Below are 22,459 nucleotides of genomic sequence, written 5' to 3'. Positions count from 1 at the left end.
CTGATGATTGGTGGCACCTTTATTTGCGATATCAACTGTAGCCATTGACTTCTAAACCAATAAAAGAAAAGAAAGGTAACTTTCCATGATAGTTATACACAAGTCTACATTCCCAATCAAAGGGGTGCTTTGCTACAAGGTCAAAATTGGGAGAGGGGGCACAGACTTTCCTTTAGTGCCTGCTTTTCTACTGTTTATGGTTCAGTGAAATCTTGTATATCTCAGCTTATGATGTTTATGATAATTTTGGTATTTCATTGTAATTTATTAATTTGTATATTGTGAATAATTATCACATAGGTTTCTTATGAGTTAGGCTTTTGTTTATCAGCTGTCATATTACAAATACTTACCTTATCCAAAAGAACATTAATAGGCTTATTGAATGGACAAGAATGTGGAAGATGAGTTTTGATATTGAGATATGTAGTTGTACATTTAGGATATGAAAATTTGGAAAAGACTGGGTATGGAAGAAGCATTGATTTTGGGGCAAGTAAAGACTGAGATAAAACTCTTCAATTTTTGATTTTTGTCAAGACTTTAACTGTGGTAAAAAGAGCAAATAATTCTTGGTTCTATTAAAAGGCATAAGGAAACTTAAAAATAAAAAAAGTACTTGGTCTTTCATGGTTATCCTTGCACAACCACCCTTGAGAATTCTCCTCTTAAATCCTGTAAAGTGTTGACCTACAGAACTACCAATGGCACTCATTCCATAAGTCAATAACTTTGTTAGAAAAATAAGACTATTTTAAATGGAGCCTAGCCTGTCTTTTCAGAATCCTAAACTTGTACTCTATCATCGTGTTATTTTCAGAATATAAAACAAAGAAATCAGTGTCTTTAAACCTATTGATCCACTAAATAATCTTGTAAATATCAGATCACCCCTTCCCCTTACTTTCTCAAGAGAAAATATGTTGAGAGATCTTAACTTACAACTTTGACCCTTCTATCCCTGGACTCATCCTAATAACCCTCCTCTAAGTCTTTTCCCAGTAAGTCAGTATCTTAGGTGAAAAAAAAGACCATAACTTTAAACAGTATTCCATGTGACTCATAACTATGGATTTGTTTAAGAGAGATATTCAGCTTTTGTTATTTGTAATTATGAATACTATAAATACACCCTAAAACTTTATTAGCTTTACTACTAGCAACAGAGCATTGTTTTGTTAGCTTGAGTGACTTATCTACCACTGTGCCAAGATTTTTTCTTCAGTTAGGTTATTGAATGAGTTCCAGTCTATATAAATTTGATCCCATTGATGATAACCCCAAGTCATTTGTCAAACATTTCTTCAAATCACAAATTGATACAAGTCATACTATAGTACCTCAGTATCTTTAATATAGCTAGAATTATTGAAGGTTTTATTGTTGTCAACAAATTTTATTCATTTATTAGTTGTGTCCATATCAATATCATTAAGGTGAATAAGAAAACCAAATCCCAAGTATTGATACCAGAGGCACTTCATTAGTAAAAAGGGTCTAGTTTGCCTGGAATCCATGAATAACAATTTTTTTGCTTTCTCACATTCAACCATCTAACAATCTAATTAAATGTTCTTTTCCCATACACTATTGTTCTGATTTACTTAGCTTATCTTTTGTGTGGCACATTATCAAAAGCTTTTGAAAATCTGAGATAAGTACACCAATTCCACACCCTTTCCTTCAGCCGGGTAACAGTAATATCCTTTAAAAAAATATTGCAGGTCAGTAAGGCAAGATTGCCATTTGGTGAATTTGTGTTGGTTTTCATTCATTACATAATATTTCACTAAATTATTTTGAAAAGCTTCTTTTATCAGACACTAGAATGTTTTCCTACAGAAGTAAGTCTAACTGGCCTATAATTTCCCGGGGGGCAACTTTTATCACCCCTTTAAAATTTGGAGTAACTTACATTGTAAGCAACTCTCCAGTTCTCTCTCTCTCTCTCTGTGACTTACTAAAAATGAATGAGAGAGGTTCACACAATTGATTTTTAACCTCCTTTTAAACCCTGTGGTAAGCCTTGTCTGGCCCTGGTGCTTTACATGCTTTTAATCTCTCAATCATTTTACTTACCACCATTAGATTAATATCTACATGATTCAAGTCAACTCCAGTGTTTCCCGTAGAATGCTCAGGATCAAGAATATTGCTAATATTTTCTCTTGTAAATGCAGAAGAGAAAGAGAACAATTAAAAGCTCAGCCATCTCTTGATCTTCAACAGTAATCTTGCCATCAGCATTCTTTTAAGTGTTTAATCCCATTTCTAACATTTTGATTACCTTTAACATATTTAAAAAACAACCTTTATGTTAGTATAAACCTTATCAGCTAGCAGTTTCTTATTAGCTCTTTTGGATTTTGTAATTTCTTTTTTTAACCAAATCCTTAGCCTTCTTATAATTCTATAAATCTTTTAACCCATCTATTGATTTAAAATTCTTAAATTTATGGCATTTATCCCAAGTTTTACCATTTATGTTGTCAGTAACTTCAAGCGAATTTGATTTGATCTTCTCTGTTATCGTTTTCCTCTCATTAGGAACATGCCTATCTTGAACGAAGCAATTTATTTTAACATTTTCCCATATTTTTGTATTTATTACTGCTAATATTTGTATTTTCAAACTTCTCATTCCACCTTTTGATAGAAACTTTTATTTTAACCAAATACGAATTTTGAAAGACAACAAAAAATTCTCGTTTCACCATTTAAAGAATCCATAGGAAGACTGTTCAAACCCCTAGCAGTTTCGAACACTTGAACCAAGCCTTCTCCTGGTTATTCTGCACTTTGCAAAAAACAAGCTCAATACTAGAAGCCTCTACATTTAGTTTAAATTATTTAAACCATGAGTCATTCTAGTTGCTTAGCTCTACACGTTATTAGAAAGTTAAACAAATAAAGAAGTTTTGCATGAGACAAAAAAAAACTCCTGGATATATATGTAGGAAACAAAAGTTGTGTTTCTTTGTTGTCTTAGCTTATAATTAGATTTGAGAAAAAGATGGCAGAGATTCTGATAGGCAAAATTGAAGGATGAAAAGCAATAGGCAGGTAGAGGGAGACTTTCTTGAATTGTTGACATTAGAAATTGGTTTGGAAATGAGAAGCTTGAATCAGAGAAGTTGGTGCAGACAAAGGGAAATATTCAACCGCGGAGATTGGAGAACTGTAGTTGAAGATTTTTGAAATTGGAGAGGACACTGATTGATTGAATATCTTTCGTGTGTTTAGGGGACCACAACTGCAAACATAATATTCCAAATGTTTTTACCTTTGCTTTTCATCATAAGCTATTTTAAAAGAGAAAATATTAAAAAGTGTTTATCATCTCTTAAGTAACTTGTATATTTTGTGAATTTTTAAGCTAACTTTATATTATATGTATATATAACGAAATTAAGTAACTTGTCACATTTACTATTAACCTTTATTTAAACATATCAGGACTTTAAGCATCGTCCATATAAAATTTGGAGCTGTGACCGACAAACAAGAAAAGCTGTTGTTGCAACATCACTAGTGGAACTTAGAGAAAAAGGTAAACCTCAAATATTTCTCAATGATAAATAAGACAGTTAATGAAAGTGTATTTATGTTATCAAAATTAGTTTGGCTTGTACTTCTACACGATGGTTGACCAAGATGTAAAACAAATATATGCTCTTGTAAAAATATCTCTATACAAATAATTAATTTTGTAAGTAGTCCTTGTGATGCACAAACCTTTAATCTACCATTTATTCATAAACAAATAATATCATTTTACCAATTCCATAAGTTGTAATTCATAAAACACACCATTTTTTTCTTTACACCTAAATTTGGTAATATAAATAGGTTTCGATATCCTTTTTTGTGATACATTCTTGTTACTTCCTTGATTTTATCTTAATTTTTTTTTATGGAAATGCTTTTCTTCATGAATGTATAATATAGTTGTTTTTTTTCTAAAAACTGATTTGGAAGTAGTTTTCTTTATTGTTTTTTTAATCTTATTCACAGACTTTGGCCCTTCTTTATTATTTCTGGATGTAGTTGATTGTTCTAACAGTAGTAGTAAGTTTATTGACCAACCATCAAATACATTTCTTTATAAAGGAATATTTATTTGTCCATCAAACCTTGACTGGATTATTCAATATAAGCATCAAAACAAGTACTAAGTACTTTAAGTTGGATAACATCTGTACTTTTAATCATTCCCTAAATTTCTCAGTTCTTTATGTATGACACATGTTTGTTTTTTCCATCCTTTTATTAGATCATATAGTCATAACTTCCATCCCACATCTTAGATCTCTCCTTGCTTGTAATTGTCATAAATCTGCTCTGTCAATTTACCACTTCTCTAGATGTTTTATCAGCAAAACAAGTTGCACCTATTGATCTACCTGTTGGAAACTAGGCTGCTGCCCAGTAGGCATATTTTTGTGCATGAGTTGTTCATTTTATCAATTTGTATTCTTAGTCTTCTGAAGTACTTAGAAGTGTTTAAACTGTTGGTCTTCTCATGAAATATGTATCATTGATCATATGTGGAAATATTTACTCTAGAAGATTTCATCCTATGTGATTGGTGTGTTACAAGTTTCATGGTGTAAATAAGATATCTTACCTTTACAAGTTGTAAACTTTGCATTAAGTCATAACATCTTGCTCACATTCTTGAGTGAGATGTTTGGATAAGTGTCGTGAAATTATTATTTTTTCTTCTTCCTTTGATTGGTCTACTTGTTCTTCCTTCTTTCTTAGGGAACTAGAGTAATTGTTACTCCCATATAATTTGGAATCTTTGCTCCAAAATCTGATTTTTAGCTTTCATCATTTGAAACAACACTAAATTTGGTTTTTAATATAGCAATTAAACTTAACAGTGCTTGATCATAATTGCTACTGATATATGGAATACCTAGTTTATGTGCATTGTGTTTTGTTATTGGTTTGAATAAAAATCTTTATAAAGCATAATACTTCACCTACTTCATTTTAAGTCTTATTTTTGTAATATTTTATATGGTTAGCTTTTCTAGTTGGTTTTTGTGTTCTGTGAATTAATGTTTAAGCCACAAGTGTACAATAAGTCATTCAAAGCATATACTGAGATTCCCCATTATCATATTCTCTTTAATAAATGTACAAATGATATTCTAAAAGATTGAAAATACAAGGAAAATCAAAGTGGGAAAAGACCAGTCCATCAAGCCAGGATTTTAAAAAATCCAACAAAACACCAAATTGAATGTAGTCTTTTACATCTATGTAGCTATCAAACATGTCATCAGTCATTTCATTCCACAAAATTTTTGACTAACTGAACATGAAACTAACTCCCTTTAGTTAAGTATTGTGTTTATCTAATATTTAAATCAAAGTTATGTAGTTAATTGACAAATATTCACATCATAGTTATAATATTAATTATTATTCTTTAAATGTTTTATTGTGATCTTTTTAGTAACTTTTTTTTTTGCTCTGATGTATGTTAATTTCTAAATCTATGTAAGGTGGAGAAAAACTTGGATATCCCCCCCATACACAAATAAGAGTGTTATTAGAGTGTGATGGTACAGAGGTAGAAGATGAAAGCTATTTTCAAACAGTGGATAAGGACACAGTCTTCTTACTGCTCCGTCCGAGCGAACGTTGGCTACCTCCTAGTGTTGAAACTCTCAGAGTTGGTAAGAGAGATCTTTTTTAACGTATATATATATATAAAAATTGTCACAAAAGAAGACATTGCTAAATTAAGTATATTGCTATAATAACATAAACTATTCACTCTATTGAAATGTACATGTATTTGTATTATTATATTTCAGTTCCTGTGGTGTCACATTACCCAAAATAAATTTAGTTGAAAAGTTTTTACTTGCGGAATTTTTACTTTATTTGTAATTTAAAATCACCCATTAAATCTTTTTTTGACTTGCTACTTTTAATCAGAAAATCTAGTGTGGTATTCTCAGGTGAAACTGATAACTGCACAAGTGTTAGATAGATCCATTTCATAACGGGAGATTCATGCATGATAATTACAAAGTAACTTTCAGTTTAGCTGGAAAAACTGAGTTTAAGCTAAAGAAATAACAGACTGGACATGTAATGTGAAGTGATAATCAATCTTTATTATTTATTCAGAGCCAAAATACAATGTGTATATTTGTGTAGATGTTGGATTGTTGCTCCTACCCAGATCAATGAATCAGTTAGCAGCTTTTTTCTTTCAAGATGTCTTCCCATCAACTGATTCGCATCAAAAACCAGTGTTCCATACTAAAAGTGTTTGCCCATAATATCTAGTGCTAACCATCTGTCTGGTCATTTTTATGCAATATTCAGCATTCTCTGGACTGCTTCTGGGGTTGCTTGGTAGGTACCTCTCCTCTTCAAGGTTATTACTCTTGTCGTTGATGTAGAGGCTTCCTAGTTGATTTTGAATTCCTTGCATGGTGGTGGTGGTGAAGGAAGAGACCCATAAGCCAGCAGGTATATCTGTACCGCTACTGATATCATTATGACTAAAGTAGAAATGCTAGATCAAGTGAACATCACATCTGTGCCTCCTGGCCTCGTCCAGGATCACATGTTGCTCCTGCCTTCCTGAGACCTGGTCAATTCGTGATAGGATCCGAGCTCTGGGAAGATTTTCTTTGGCCTAGGAATATAGTGCACCAGTGAGAGGTGCAAACACATCTGCCTTTGTTGCTGAGTAGTAATGAAGTAGCCTCCAAAGGTTCAATTGATCATCAGCTTCCATTTCTTCTCCCCTGTCTGTGGTTCTTCTTTAAGAAGCATCAACAGGTGCAAGGTGGAAAGCTGCTTAGCTGCCTGCAAGCTCAGCACATTTGTATTCATGTAGTCTAAGTAGTTCATTCAGAGACTAGAATGTTCTCAGGCTTATTAGATATGATGGGACATTTGCTGCCAAATTGGTATGCTCATTCATTGGCAACTTCAGGACCAACCTGACAACAGACATGTCAAGCTCCCAATATCAGATGCATTGACAAGAAATGCATCTTCACTTAACCACCAAAGTAACTATGAGATTAGTCATACTATAACTTTTGATAATGTATGCATATATTTAGGAAGTATCGCAGACTATCAGAAAATATTACAAGTTTATTGTACATTAAAAATCAGATTTTAATTAAGTATTTCAACTAAAGATTTATTCATGAATTTGCTTTGAATTTTTTGTGACAAACTTAGAAACTCACTGAACGTAAGACAATGATTCGTTGGTGGTGTCATTTCTATTTTCATGGACCGTAAGTAAGCCACTTTCAAATGCAAACAAGCAGATGTTTCGGACACCATTTATTTCCGTACAGTAACATTTCGGTTATAATATTTTATATATGTATTATTATTATTTACTCATAAATTCTTACATTTCAGCTATTTTTCTTAAAACGTAGAACAGTAGATAAAAAAATAAATATAAAAAAATTATCTCTAGTCTTACGATGTTATGAAATGTTTTTGCACTCGTCACTCATATATTGTACCTTTAACTTTCATTAAATCTTGCACATGGAGGGGATAGACAAATTAATTTTTGTAGATGTTATATATGCATTTTGAAATACCAACAAATTATAAATTACAAAGAAACCACTGTAACTTATCTGGCTTTCTAACTAAGCTATATGAAGGTTTAAAATTTTCATTTCTGTTTGAACTATTGCCTTGATCATCACACTTCAAACTTTCCAATGATGTGATGGCTTTCTCTGCATCAATAATTTAGGAAGACTAACAGTATTACGTAGTTCAAAATAAGCACTTTCGATTGGATATAAACACGTATGTCAGATAAATACAGGGTGGCTTCGAAATCCACGTCTATGTGTGGAAGGTGGGTGTGGTATATGTCAGGAGTTAACAAAATTTATTTCTCGTGACAGGGAAGAATTGACCCTAAGGAATTTGAAAGATGGATGTGTAAACAGAGCAATTAACCTGGTAAATGCCTATACATGGGAGGATGTGTATGTAAAGAAGTATTCAAGTCACAGAGACAAAAAAATTAAGATGTTGTGAACTTGTGCATCACATGACAAAAAAAACTGAAGTTTAAGAATTTCCTTTAAAGTTTCTTTTGAAATAAAGGAATTAAAATGTAGATAATTTAAAACTTTGAATTATAATGTAAATTATAATGCTAATTTCCTTGACATTTATTTGATAATAAAATGTCTTAATTAAATTAAGTGTGTTACGACCATGAACTATGGTATTGGTAAAATGGCATTCCTATGGGCTTTACTTGTAATCATGCACTGTATTGCCCATATAACACGTATCCCAAGAACCTGGGAACTTTCTGATCCTCAGGCTTCTCTGAGTTTCTGATTGACTAACTACCTGTACTTGTGTTGCCCTCTGTTATCTCTGATGGACAAATGTTATGTTCTTTTTTATAATTGATTCATATGTATTATATAACACTCATCAATGACTTTATATGATATTCATATATGTAAGACCACACATATTTATTTATATACATATATTACCATTACACATTGTTAAATACTCTAGTAGTTTATAAAAGACTAACTCTGGCTCCTGTGTGAATTACTTCAGTAGCCTTTTTGGGTTACTCTCCTAAACTGTATCTCTGTAACCACAGTATTGCCATTTAGGAGCTGTCAAACTCAGCTTGGCTTTTATTTCATGCATCACAAAATAAATAACCACTGGTAAAATGTATATAAAACAAGTCTTTTAGCTAAAAGTCTAATCAACCAGGATTAATATTCATCTTGTCACTACTGTATCTTATTATGTATTCAGAGGAAACACAACTCCTTTGCTCTATGTAGAGAGAAAGCATACTTCTCAGGTATATAGGTGAGAGTCTAATAAGTGCAGGGTGGTATATTCTGCAGATTTCTCACCACTCAGCTAGATCACAAGCATAGTTCTCTTGAAACATCTGATTACATTTCACAACAGAAAAATCACTTGGTGGCTCAGAAAGTGAGGATTGCAGAACTCTCAGTCACATGACCATCCTAGCTTATGAAGTAAATCAAGTGGCAATCATCAAATTTAATACTTACATATTACTGTGAAATATCACTTAATAGCTCAGAAAGCAAGGGTTGCAAAGCCCTTTCAACTGAGTTTTCACACTCCTAGCTACCATCATCAGTTGTGCAAACAGTTGAGGTACAAGGTATATCTATTCGCTCCAAATATATTAGCTTCTGCTGACTGAGTAGTAACCATACGGTATGTGCTTATGCAGTATTTTATGTACCCAATCAAAGGTCACATTACCCTTTCAATCACTAACTTTTCAGTCACGTGACTTTCTTAGCTGGTGAAAATCAAGCAGCAATCTCACAATATAGCATATACATCTTATCTTACAATACCACTTGATGGCTTGGAAAGTGAGGGTCATAACATCTTTACACTGAGAAATCTTTTGACTACCTGACTATCGTAGCTGGTGGTGATCAATCAGTCCTATCCATATCATTTGGAGCAGATGTGTTTCACCTTTGCCACTAGCAACTATTCATCTGAGTCCTAGTGGACAGCCAGATAAGTACTTTCAGTTCCTTCTCCCTCATCAGGTGAGTCAGTATGACTCAAGGCAGCATTATCTTCTTCCTCTGACTTGTTAGTCTCGCCCTCAGACTCCTGATCAAGTCAGTGTATGAGAGGTTTTTTATATAATTTAAGGATGCAGTTTATTGATTACACATGTTTATGCATGCTTTATGTCCACTGTAACATGTATGTCAGTGGACAAATGTGACAGAGTATCAGGTACAGACTGGTTGTACCAAATCCAAGTGTATTTTGTACTGCTGGCATGTACCATAATCAGACCAAATCTCTACACTGGAACATCTGTTCATTTACCATCTTGTTACAACATTTTTCTGTCTTTGAATGGACCTTCCCAGTTTTTGTCAGGCAAACTTGTGTGCATCAGCTGTTATAGACCTTAATCACTCCATGTATTCCTTTGGACTTTGAAACAATTTAATGTGAGGGGGGATCATTATTCTGTCAACAGGAAGTAGTATTTTCTGCTCAAAAATGAATATGTTTGGCAAACAGCCTGTTGGTGTAACTGCTCAGTTGTTCTGTATGCCATCATCATATATTGTCTGTGTTCAATCCAGTCAGTTCGAGTGATATTGAATTTAGTAAGCATCATTTGTAATCTATATTACCCATTCTGCCAAACTCTCAGACTGGAAGTCATAAGGTAAAGTGCATGTTTTTATAGTGCCTAACATTATATAACTCGTAGAACAATAGGTTGTCTCCCTGATCCATGTGGATCTCTTCTGGTGTTCCAAATGGTGCTATACAGTGCTAGGTAGTTGATTGCAATGAATTACATACCAATGACCTCTTTCATTATCTGGGAGTGACCAGAGATAACCAGGGCTGTCCTCCAATCCTATCTTGAGTGGCTCTTTCTCAGTATTTACACCAGTACTAAACATTTTGACTCAAATTTGTCCAAAAGATCCATCTTCAAGTGTTAGCACAAGTGCAAGTAATACTTTGGTGTCCTCCAGTTTTTGTGTTACGTAAAGTCTAAAAAAATCTCTTACCTTTGAGCTATGGGACCACTAGCTGCAGCAAAGTCAGAGTACCACAGCTTGATGATATATAGAAACAGTACAGCATACCTTCTTGCACTTGTAACTAATTACACATATGCCATAGGTTACATGTATCCATACTATGCTTTTCTTTTGGTGCTAGCCAGGCTTTTCCTTGCTGCATAGCATGGAGCACCCATGGTAGGTTTGAGTTCTTCATTTGCTCTTCCCCAAGCTCTTGAAATGTTAATTATGGCATCCATTCACTAGCATTATCTCCTGCTTCATGGCTTGCCAGTGCTCTGGCAGCAATGGCTATGGTTTCAACTTCCATATTGTGTCTATGGTCAGGACATTTCATGAACAGACAAGGTGTCATCATTTGACAAGACACTCCATCCATGTTTCTATGTTCTAGAACTCAGTGAGGCACTATAACAGAGTTATATTCTTACAACACTGTTATCCAATGTCCTATCATCCCTTCCAGATTTTTAAAGTTCAGTAGCTACTTCAGCAAAGCATGGTCCACCTGGATGGTGATCCTCTTACCATACAAGTAGTAGTGGTGAAAGTGTTTAATGAAGGCCAAACCTACAAACAGTTCTTTCTTCGTCATACAATATCTGCATTTGGGAGCCATGAGCATGAAACTGTCATATGTGGTTACATGTTCTACTCCATCCTGCAACTGTGATACCATTGGCTCAATTCTGTTATCATGAGAACTTGCTGTCTTGTGGATAGGCTAGCACTGGAGCTTCCACTAAAACAAGCTTTAGGAATTGGAATTCTTGGTCACATTCCTTGCTCCATCCAAAGTGCTTCTCATGAGAACAACAACAGTGCTGCTATGTTGGAGAAGGTGGCCACGTATTATCAGTAATTCTATGTAAAACTGAAAAAACTGCAGATTCTTGCTTGATCACAGGTTGAGTCCAGTTTCTCACTGCTGCTACCTTAGCTAGGTCCATGGAAACTCCATCGCTCCCTAAAATGTGACTGATAAACTATACCTTCAGTTTAAAGCCTGCTTTATTTATTCATTAGAATACCATTCTCTGATTCTCAGCCATGGACTTGAATGTGCCACCAGACATAAAAAGTATTGTGAAGGTAGACAAGGCATTTCTCTCACTGTTGTCGCTTCATCATGAGTTACATTAGCCTCTTGAAAATGGTGTCTGCAATACACAGGCAAAATGGCATGGCCCTGAATTCATAAAAGCCATCTAGCATAATAAAAGTAGTATTACATCTATTCTTGTTGTCCATCTCAACTTGCCAATATCTGCATGCCACATCCAAAGTGTTGAACGAAGAGAATCTTCTAACCTATCCAGACATTCAACTGTTTGAGGTAAATGAAAGGCATCAGCATGAGTTACTGCCTCCATTCCTCCATCTAAAATTAACACAAAGCCTTGGCATACCTTCTTTCTTCTTGACAATCACTACTGGAGATTAACAAGCACTACCTAAAGGTTGTGTGACTGTCCTTCAATATTTGCTGTATTTCAGCATTGGTGATATTCCTAGTGCTCCAGAGAACCCAGCACAGCAGAATCTTTATTGAGCATACAGAATCTTTATCTGTGTTAGGGAGAATCATCATTGTTTGACCCAATTGGCTATCTGATCTCATAAATACATTGGCATATTCATCCAAAAAGTCATGGAGTTGCTTAAGCTGCATTGGATGTAGGCTTTTTTGCACAGTCCTCAATTGATTATTTCAATCATGTTGCTGACCACGTACTTTTTTCCAGCTGCACTTCAACAAACAAAATCCAAGCATAACTGCTAGCATCTATCACTTCCATTTCTCTTACTGCACTTATTACCATTCCAGTGTATAACTGGATAACTGATTGCTAATAATTACAAAACAACATCAGAACTTCATCTCTTGTCAAACAGTTAACTGTCTGGGCCAATGCTGTCTGCTTTCTGGACAGGGAACAGTTCATTTCGTTCAGGATTCTATAATCAAGTTATACAGTTCTAATGCACTAAACTTTGTCCAGAGTAAACCGTCAACCACAGAACTCCACTTGTATATAAGGAAGTACTGTTATTCCCTTCACTACGTACACTCATGAGGACCAATGTTCCTGGGCTTAGTCTAGCCAAGATTAGATGACTCTCACATGAAACATCCCTCCTGAGGATGCCAATACCAGATCAGGGGGCAGAGAAAACTTGCTTCATTCTGTGAGTGATATTTCCTACACAGAGCTGAAAACCTACCTTTCTTCTATTGTCAGGTCTATTGCCATTTGCCAGAATGAATAAGTATCCACTGGCCAGAGTGGTGGCCCTACTTGAAGAGCTTGATATATCGCAAGGTCCACTAGTCTTCTGGCTGCTTCTGTGTTGGCCAGGAACTGACTTGCCCTTGAACCATCACAGGTACATACCAAATTTCACTTGACCCTGAGAAAGCTTGGCTGACCACTAAATTCTTTGGTGTAAGTAGTATATGGTGCTCCTCCAATATTGTGGCCAGACCTGACTTGGGCTCTATCAGTTTCCAAAGCATTTCTAACAATGTACATTGCTTGCTGCTAGTTATCCAAGATCTGTTGAGCTGTCAGATGGTACTAGTAATGCTGCTTATTTAGGTGTTTGGCAAAGTATGGACTTTGTGGGTTGGCTGGCTGACATCTGCTAAGCCATCAACTGGAACCAATAACCCTGCCACCATCTACCAGTGCCCCACCAGACCACAAGCAAAGCAAACACTTTGCTTCTCCCATCCTGGACAATGCACAAGTGGTGGCATCATCAGCATTGGCTACAGTATGTATCCCATGTGTGGACCTAGATAGTCTTGTTCATTCATTGGAAATCAGTGTGTTTGTATCACAATGCCTTGATGTTTGGACTGCTGGGTAAAACTTTTTATGGGTCTAAGTTGACATGGTGGAGGTACCTGGGTAGGTCAGTCTGTCTGTGGTGTAGTCACTACAGTTGTAACTATGGCTTTCTTCCCCTAATGACTGGCTTGAATTTACTATTTTATACCAGGTTAACACAGAATCTGCTTCCATCAAAGTAAGGATGTTTCTAACACCCAGGTGGTGCCTCATGGCTTTGTCTGGAAGTCTCTCAGTGAACTTATCCATGAGGATATCCTTTCAATCTGCTGTTGCCATTGCAGGGTAGGTCTTACCAATCAGTTGACACGGATCATTCTCATAAGTGGTTATTCCCTCAGTTCTAGTCTTCTTTCAACCCAATCCTAAGACTGTCCAATGGATCATCTGATTTTCCATAACATTGAATTAATGACACAGCTTGGATATGACTGTGCCTCAGTTATCATGTTGCTCCTCATCTAGCTGCTTGATGGCATCTAAGGCTGGACTGTCCAAGCTCATGATCAGGAATTTTACTGCTTTGCTCATGAACTTAGCCTCAAGAAATTACCCACGTCTTCTTTTGCTGCTTCTTTAACCATTGTTACTGATGTCATGGCCACAGGGTAATAGATGTTTTCATTGACTCAGACACCCAAGTGGGTAATCAGTTCCTGATCAGGGTTGTAGAGCGACGAGTTGCTTGCAGCAACATGCTCTCACGGCACTGCATGATCCCAACTTTCATCATGACTTTTAGTCATCATTGCAGGATTTCTCCTGGCTAGGAAAGGCTCATAACTGTCCTATGGTTCATGATCTTTACCTGTGATGCCTTGTGATTGGCAGAATTCATCTGCCAGTGACATCTCCAATCCTTTTTGGCTGGTCATGGGTGGTCTTGACCAGGGCTTGGGCTGTGGTACTCTGACTGGAGACAGCTTGGGAGTTCTATAGATACCTCCTCAAGTGGTCTCGGATTTGCCAGGCATCATTGCACTGGAACTTACTTGAGTTGTCCTCATATCCTTTGTGCCAAGGTTATCCTCAGGGGCTAAGATTTGATCAGCTGGTCCTCTTGCACCAGGTATTGGCTGATCATCCTGGGTCTGTGGCTCAAAGCTGTAAAGTCAAGAATCTATCCAGCATTGGATTTTAAAAGAGAGAGAGAATAAAAATTACTTGCTTGGCACAGACTGGATATCTTTAGTTGCATTGGCAAAAAAATGGAAGTGGTAAAATTTCCAGTGCATAGAATGAGAGTGGCAGGAAGACTCGTGTGTAATTAGGGATTTTGCACATGGAGTATCTTTGTGAAACAAACAAGAGGTCAGTTTTGGTTACTAGCTAATCACTTGGGTAGAGAAAGTATACACAAGCTGTCTATTTCTAAATTTGTATGAGTATTGATTAACACGCTCTGGACTTCGTAAAAAAAGTGATTTGTCAGATGACTTGCCAGGGACATTTTTCCCATTAATTGGATGAGTGTGCATGTGGAGATAGTCCAGAAAAAGTATACAATTGAATTTCCTGTAAGGAATGCAGATGGTCATTGTAGGATGAGTCATTTTCCATTGGTGTGAAATTCATCTTATTGCTACACTGACAAGTAGAAGAGACTAGATTCACCATATTGTGCAGTATATTTATGTTGTTTATGATGGTATTTTTCAGGATGACAGTTCCAAAGTTATTTCTAAGTACTAGGAAGCTTTCAGTCTTCTATGCTTGCCTGAAACAGTGTGATATTCCTATTGATGCTAGTCAACTTCTTTTTTCATGATTGCAAAACCAGTTCTTAGTTGTCAGTGCCATATTAAACTTTTTTTAAATATTGTTACAGACTTTCTCTAACCTTTTTACATGTACTCAGGAGAAATAAAAAAAAAGAAATAGCTTTAAACTGTTTTTTTGTCATCCATAAGTTTATATTTATTTGCAAAATATATTGGGAACATCATAGATATGACTCACATTTATGGTTTTAATGTCTTATTGCATTTGTAGATTATTTATTAAAATTTCTTTTGTTTTGTTAATGATTTTAAACATTAATATCATTGAAAAAAATAATAAAGGAAGCTTAAGTTTCTAGTGTACCACAAGTTTTATTTAACCCTGTCACAGTTATACAGGCTTGTTTTTTTGAACATCTTTTTTCCAAACATTTATCCTTTAGTCTTGACTGATTAGTCGTACATATACTAGTATTTGTGTGTATGATAAACTGAGTTTTTATTATAAGTCTTGTAAGTACAAATACTTTGTGCATGGAGTTTTAAAAGATCAAACAGGGCTTTCACAGTCAATGTAAAACTTCTTGGGAAGTAAATGTTTGTAAAAAAAAAATGTTGGAGGTATCCCACACTTCAAAAAAATTTTAATTCAAAAACAGCTAAAATGGTATAGAAAATATATATCATTTTAAAACAATGTTTTGCCACTGTTAACATGGCATCATCAGGTATTCAGCACAATTAGGTGTACTTAAATGTCATGTACAATTGTGCTGAATACCTGATGATGCTATGTTAACAGTGGCGAAACATTGTTTTTAGTGATATATATTTTTTCTATCACATTTTCACTGTTTTTGAATTTTAAAGTTTGTAAAACTAGTTAAAGTAATTATTTTTCAGAGAAAATGTATGAAGAACCTATATTTTGAGTTTTAAATGCATGAAGAAGGGTTTGATATGTTGAGGATTAATTATATGAAGCAAGGTTTATGTTTTAGTGGTTTGACTCTAAGAAGGACTTTCTCTGTAAAAGTTTAACTAAATAAAAAACGGCTTGTTCTGTAAAGGTCTGACTACATAAAAAAAGGGCTTGTTCTGTAGATGTTTGACTACATAAAGAAGGGCTTGTTCTGTAGAGGTTTGACTACATAAAGAAGGGCTTGTTCTGTAGAGGTTTGACTACATAAAGAAGGGCTTGTTCTGTAGAGGTTTGACTACATAAAGAAGGGCTTGTTCTGTAGAGGTTTGACTACATAAAGAAGGGCTTGTTCTGTAGAGGTTTGACTACATAAAGAAGGGCTTGTTCTGTAGAGGTTTGACTACATAAAGAGGCTTGTTCTGTAGAGGTTTGACTACATAAAAAGGGCTTGGTTCTGTAGAGGTTTGACTACATAAAAAGGGCTTGTTCTGTAGAGGTTTGACTACATAAAAAAGGGCTTGTTCTGTAGAGGTTTGACTACATAAAAAAGGGCTTGTTCTGTAGAGGTTTGACTACATAAAAATGGATTGTTCTGTAGAGGTTTGACTACATAAAAAAGAGCTACATGAAGAAGAGCTTGTTTTGGAGAGGCTTAACTGCATGGAGAACTTGTTCTGTAACTGCATGAATAAGGCCTGGTTCTGTAGAGATATAACAGTACAAAAAAGAGTTTATTCTTAACAGGTAAAAGTGTAAAAAGATATTTTGGTTCTCATGAAGATGTACTGCATGACAGCTGCCTTTGCTTTGTAGAAGTTAAAATGCATAAAGGTGAGTTAGTTCTTAAACTTGATGAACAAAAATTTATTGAGTGGAAATTAAATTGCATTGTAAAGTCTTATTCTGTGGAAGTTCAGTTACTTTGTATATAGAAAAATGGTTCTTTGTTAAATGATATATTGCTCTTAATTCTATCTGTGATGTCTAGCCATCAGAGCCATTCCTCAGATAGTTTGTGATGCCATCAACAGCCTTGAGTTGGTGGATCAACAACCTTCTTGGAAGATCATGGACAATAAAGGACAGGTCACTGTGGTGCTTCACTGGGATCAGCGAGACTTCCGCAGTCCACCAAAGAGGAAGGGTCACCACTATGGCAGACAGGAACCAGTATGGAGGGTAGAAGTCGTGTCTCAAGAGGTTCAGACTGTGGATCAAAGCACTGCCAATTTTAAAGATTTGCCTAGTTCAGCTGGACCTTCTGCCAGATTTTCCCTAGAAGACTTAAAGCTGAAATCTGCCATGCATGTGTTGCCAAAGAAAAAACAGGAAGGAGATGATGAAAGTAGTCCTGATCATGATCATTCACTTTGTGACTTCCATTGTTCTACCCTTCATGAAGAGGGTGCTCAAATTATATTAAATAAGTCCGTTGCTACCTCGCCTATTCAGGAAATGTCAGAGGGAGCCATTTCTGCTGCTGGTCCAAGTAATGTGAGTATGCTTAAGAAAGGTGGTGCCAAAGGGCATGTGCGTTTTTTAGATGAAGCCCAAGAGTTTAGAAGTCCTGGACAGGATGAGTCTGAATCAGATACTGAGAATACAGCCAATGAAGATGAACAGTTATCTGAACACTACCTCCTCTTAACTGATCAGCTATCTCTAGAACAAAATAGGCATCTTAATATAAGAGACATTGGTGTGATTTTAGATCGCTTAAGTTCGAAGATAGTGGAAGTTCAGAAACTTGAGAGGGAAAAGGAAAGTGCTGAAGTACACAATTGGACAATCAAGGCCATCATTAGGGGAGAAGTGCTTCGGGAGATTGGAGTGATTTACAATGGGCAGTACTATGGGATAATGGAACATCCAAGGTACTTTTGATGGATATCATTAATAGGTTTAGATGTAGTAAATTTTTTCAATAAGGTTTTATGGCTCTTGTCCCTGAGGTGCAATATGGTGCTTATTTCTTAACTTTGAAGATGCTCAGAATCCAATACTCTGTTCTTCTATGATTTATGGAGATGTTTAGAACAGTTGTTAGACTGTTGTTTGATAATCACCATGAACAGAAAGAAGGTTTTTGGAGGTCTTAATTGACTTTGAAGGTTTTTTGAAAAAAAAACTTTGAAAATTAGATGCATTTGTTTTGTTTTTTATATTCTAAATATCTAACGTTTTGTGTATTCTTTTCCCTGATCTTCAATTCTGTATAAACTTATCATAAGTTTTTTTTTTATCCTTTTTATTGTTCATTGAGTAAAAACATTGTATTTTATTACATGGTTGTTTAAATTTAACTTACAACCACTCTGTTTGCTGTAGTTCAAATATTTTATGTATATTTTTAGTTTTAAGATTAAAGGTATTATATCAGGGTTTTCCCCAGTAAAAGAGAGAGAGAAAAAAGCCCTACAATTAAGCAATATTTCAGGCTGGACATGCTAGCAAAGTGAATGAGACAGTTCAGTCATGAAAATACAATGATAGAAATACCATGAAATAATGTGCCAGTCACTGCCAGATGCATGTTAGTGTTCTAGACTATTTTCAGTATATGTGAAAACAAGAACACTCACTCATGCTTGACACGTGAAATATCTTGTTGAGGATCACGGTTATTTACTTGTTTAAGAAGGCTTGGGAGAACCCTATATGTATTAGATTGTTGATTCTCGTGACTTATTGGAGAAAAGTGTGTAGAGAGGCCGTTTAAACACTTCAGGGACTTTTAAGCTTAATGCAAAAATACATCTTGGCATTCTGTGGCCATAAATGTGCATTTCATATTTAGATTTTATATGAACACTGCCATGATACTAGGATTCCCCATGCCTTCCCATCATGCTTTGCTTTGATATGTTGTTTGAATCATTTTTAGAGAATATGGCTTGCAGAGGATGCAAGTCTTGTAAGGAGAGTTAGAAAGTTTTTTAAAGACAGAACCATTAATAAAAAAAATGTATCATACAAATTTGCTAAAAAGCTGATTGGTCAATTCTCTATTAAGAAAATATTAATTGTATTATAGGCATGCTTTTTAAGTAGAATACAGTATTAAATGTTGATGTTTTGAAGATGAAAGGGATTTCAAATGTTTCAAGCTGTGGGCATACTTTTGTGCTATTGACCTCAGCTTTAATGTTTGCATGAATTTGTAATGACACCTTATTTTTTTATTTATCTATTTTTTATAGCATGTTTAATGTTTAAAGCTATGTTACACATGCAATCCATGCATTTTATTGGGGAACTTTGGGGCATCCTAACGATAGTCTTCCCTTGCCTTGGTCAAATTCAGATTCTTGGAGAAGAACCTCAGGACTGGAAGGTTACTGCCAGTAGAAGCATTAAGACATTTTATGTATTGTTTACATAATCTTTGGAATACACATTAAGGCTTTAATGTTTTTTCAGTAGCATCATTAAGAAATAACACCTTTTGTAGTATATGGTTACTGGCCATTCTTACTAAATCTTGTTGATAATTAAAATATTTGTGCATTGTATATAATATAGAAAGTAACACAAGTGCATCTATAGTTTGTATATTTATGTGACTATCATATCACTCATCTTGAATATTTTTTACATGTTAAATATACCAACTTGACTAAAATTTTACCATATTGTTGCATCTTTTTTTCCCATTATCAAACAAGTGTGAAAAACTATAGATTAAAGTGCTCCTAGATCTAATAACTGGCATAATAACTACATATACCAAATACATAGATACTTTTTAGTGTAAATAGGATAGTTAGAAGTTGCTTCATACTTACAGTATTACACTTGAAACTTCGAGCTTGACTTATACTTGTGTACAGTACTGCATGTAACAGTTGGAGTTTATACTTGCGTACAGTATTCACTTGACAGTTGGAGCTTATACTTGCGTACAGTATTACACTTGACAGTTGGAGCTTATACTTGTATACAGTATTACACTTGACAGTTGGAGCTTATACTTGTATACAGTATTACACTTGACAGTTGGAGCTTATACTTGCATACAGTATTACACTTGACAGTTGGAGCTTATACTTGCATACAGTATTACACTTGACAGTTGGAGCTTATACTTGCATACAGTATTACACTTGACAGTTGGAGTTTATACTTGCGTACAGTATTCACTTGACAGTTGGAGCTTATACTTGCGTACAGTATTACACTTGACAGTTGGAGCTTTTACTTGCATACATTATTACACTTGACAGTGTAACAGAATATTTATTGTAAGGTACCTAATACAGAATGATTTCCCTAGAACATTGTACAATAAAATTTAAGTTCAAGTTCGTTCATCCTAGTTTGAGGACGTTAAACTCCATTTATTGAATTTACAAGAATTCCCACATTTAGTCTTTTTTTCATTCCATCAAATGATAATCATTGTAGTTTATTATTATTTTAAAGTAATATAAATGTACTTAGTACAAAATCAATTAATTTTGTAATTGTTAAAATATATAACATATTTTCCTCTTCTTCAGTTGTTTCCTTGTAAAAGATTTGTTATTATCCTAATATTCTTGATTGTTCTACCTGTAAGAAATTCCTGTTTTCTGAACCATTAAGTAAGAATTATCATTAGAAATAAATAATATAAAGATGATGCAGTATTTTAAAGCATTAATATATTATATTTAGATGTTGTCCATTGTTCTGGTTAATGTTAGTGCAGCTAGAATGTGGTGTGTCATTCATGTAATGTTCCTTGTATATGATTTAGCTTGCTTTCTGGTAGATGTTTTAGAAAAAAAACATCTAATACAAGTTATTCAGAAAATCTAATTGTACAAATTAAATGTTATCAGTTTTAACTTGTTTTAATGTGTTTTTGTTATTGATTTGAAGTACTGAGTACATTTGATAAGTTGATTTTGTAAGATACTGTAACTTGATAACGTTGGTGTTTTGAGTACCAAAATTCTGGTTCTAGTTATGTTTTTCCAGTACATGTATAAACAGTAGATATGATTATACTGTAATACATCGCCTGAAGGCTAAGGTATGAGTACAGGCTTCATTTGAACTTGGTGCATGAGATATTATTGGATTTACAGTCAAAAACATAATTCACAGCAAGATACTCAATTGATTAAACAATACATTCTTATTTTTTAAAAGTATGAATGTAAGAATAGTATAATCAGTTAGTTGTACTCATTGCAGATAAGATTTTTAGTTTTGATCTAAGTAGGTAACTTACTCTACTCAGATGTTAATAAGTAAGATTTTTAGTTTTGATCTAAGTAGGTAACTTACTCTACTCAGATGTTAATAAGTAAGATTTTTAGTTTTGATCTAAGTAGGTAACTTACTCTACTCAGATGTTAATAACAACGTCGCACCAGATACTATAAATATTCTGTATTTCATTTTGGTTCATTTTTAAGGTTTGGTTTATTCTGTTTTATCACTGTCGAAGAAAAATGGTCACTTGGAGTAAACTTTCCAACTGTGCTACTGACTTATCACTGAGAAACAATTGATCATAATTTCAGTAGTAACAATCCTCTCTTTGTAGCAAAACATATAAAAATGTGGATGTAAAGAACTTATGTGTATTGAAAGAGCAAGCTCTAAACAAACTTAGTTGACACTGGATGAGTGGACATCTTTTGTTTACATTAGAGCTGAAGTATGGTCAGATAAATTTTTTATACTGCTTTTGTAACTCCTTATTTTGACTTCATTGTGTAGCCTTAGAATATTTTATCAGTGTAAATTTGCAAATATAAAGAAATCTGATGCAAAATCAAGGAAACGGAAATAAATTTATTTACGTGTAATAGCATTCTTTTTTTACCTTAGAATTACCAGTGAGGGTCATGTGGACCCTATTAGCTTTTTGAATACATTCTTTTTTAACTATTCGTATCTCAAATGCTTGTGGGCCCATAAATTATTTAGCTATAGGGTTCCTATTAACATACGAGTTACACAAACAGACTTAAAATATTTAACAAAATCAGTATTGCAAATAATCCCACCAACTGCTTCCGTGGTCATCTTTGTACTTCACATGGAAAAATGAGAGTTATTGGTGTGAGTACAGAACCATAGTTATAGTAGGTGAAAACACCACCCGTAATAAGAACTTGCTGGGCTATTTGATTTGTCTACTTGCATGTATATGTTGCAATTAATAAGGTCTCAAAGAAGAAGATGCAAAGTTATCTGCTTGTTTTTATGCACTTCACTGACAAAAGGGTTCTCATATTTCAGCATATTTATATTTTTGCCTGTTGCAATGTTCCATTGCAAAGAACTGAACAAAAAAATTAGGTGAAAAAATCACTGAGCAGTAACCAGGAGGGATTAATTGTA

At 34.5% G+C, this 22,459-nt stretch overlaps 1 protein-coding gene across 4 annotated transcripts in view; it reads left to right on the top strand.

The window, feature by feature from the left end:
- LOC106471968 (lipoma-preferred partner homolog) overlaps positions 1-22,459 on the top strand; it is a 64,183-nt gene that overhangs the window by 1,017 nt on the left and 40,707 nt on the right. For 3 of the 4 annotated variants that reach the window (XM_022400575.1, XM_013932596.2, XM_022400579.1), the window contains exon 1: positions 5,580-5,690. Coding sequence is in view for 1 of the 4 variants with exons in the window: in XM_022400574.1 (XP_022256282.1) it covers positions 3,457-3,550; positions 5,517-5,690; positions 17,109-18,004 (1,164 nt within the window). In the remaining 3 variants the exon portion in view is untranslated. Of the gene's footprint in view, positions 1-3,456; positions 3,551-5,516; positions 5,691-17,108; positions 18,005-22,459 lie in introns of those variants that run through there. The other variant, XM_022400574.1, reaches the window with a different exon arrangement.

The sequence above is a fragment of the Limulus polyphemus genome, unplaced genomic scaffold, assembly GCF_000517525.1.
Source record: "Limulus polyphemus unplaced genomic scaffold, Limulus_polyphemus-2.1.2 Scaffold4994, whole genome shotgun sequence".
NCBI classification, from domain to species: domain Eukaryota; kingdom Metazoa; phylum Arthropoda; class Merostomata; order Xiphosura; family Limulidae; genus Limulus; species Limulus polyphemus.
This window is presented reverse-complemented; position numbering and strand designations above follow the sequence as displayed.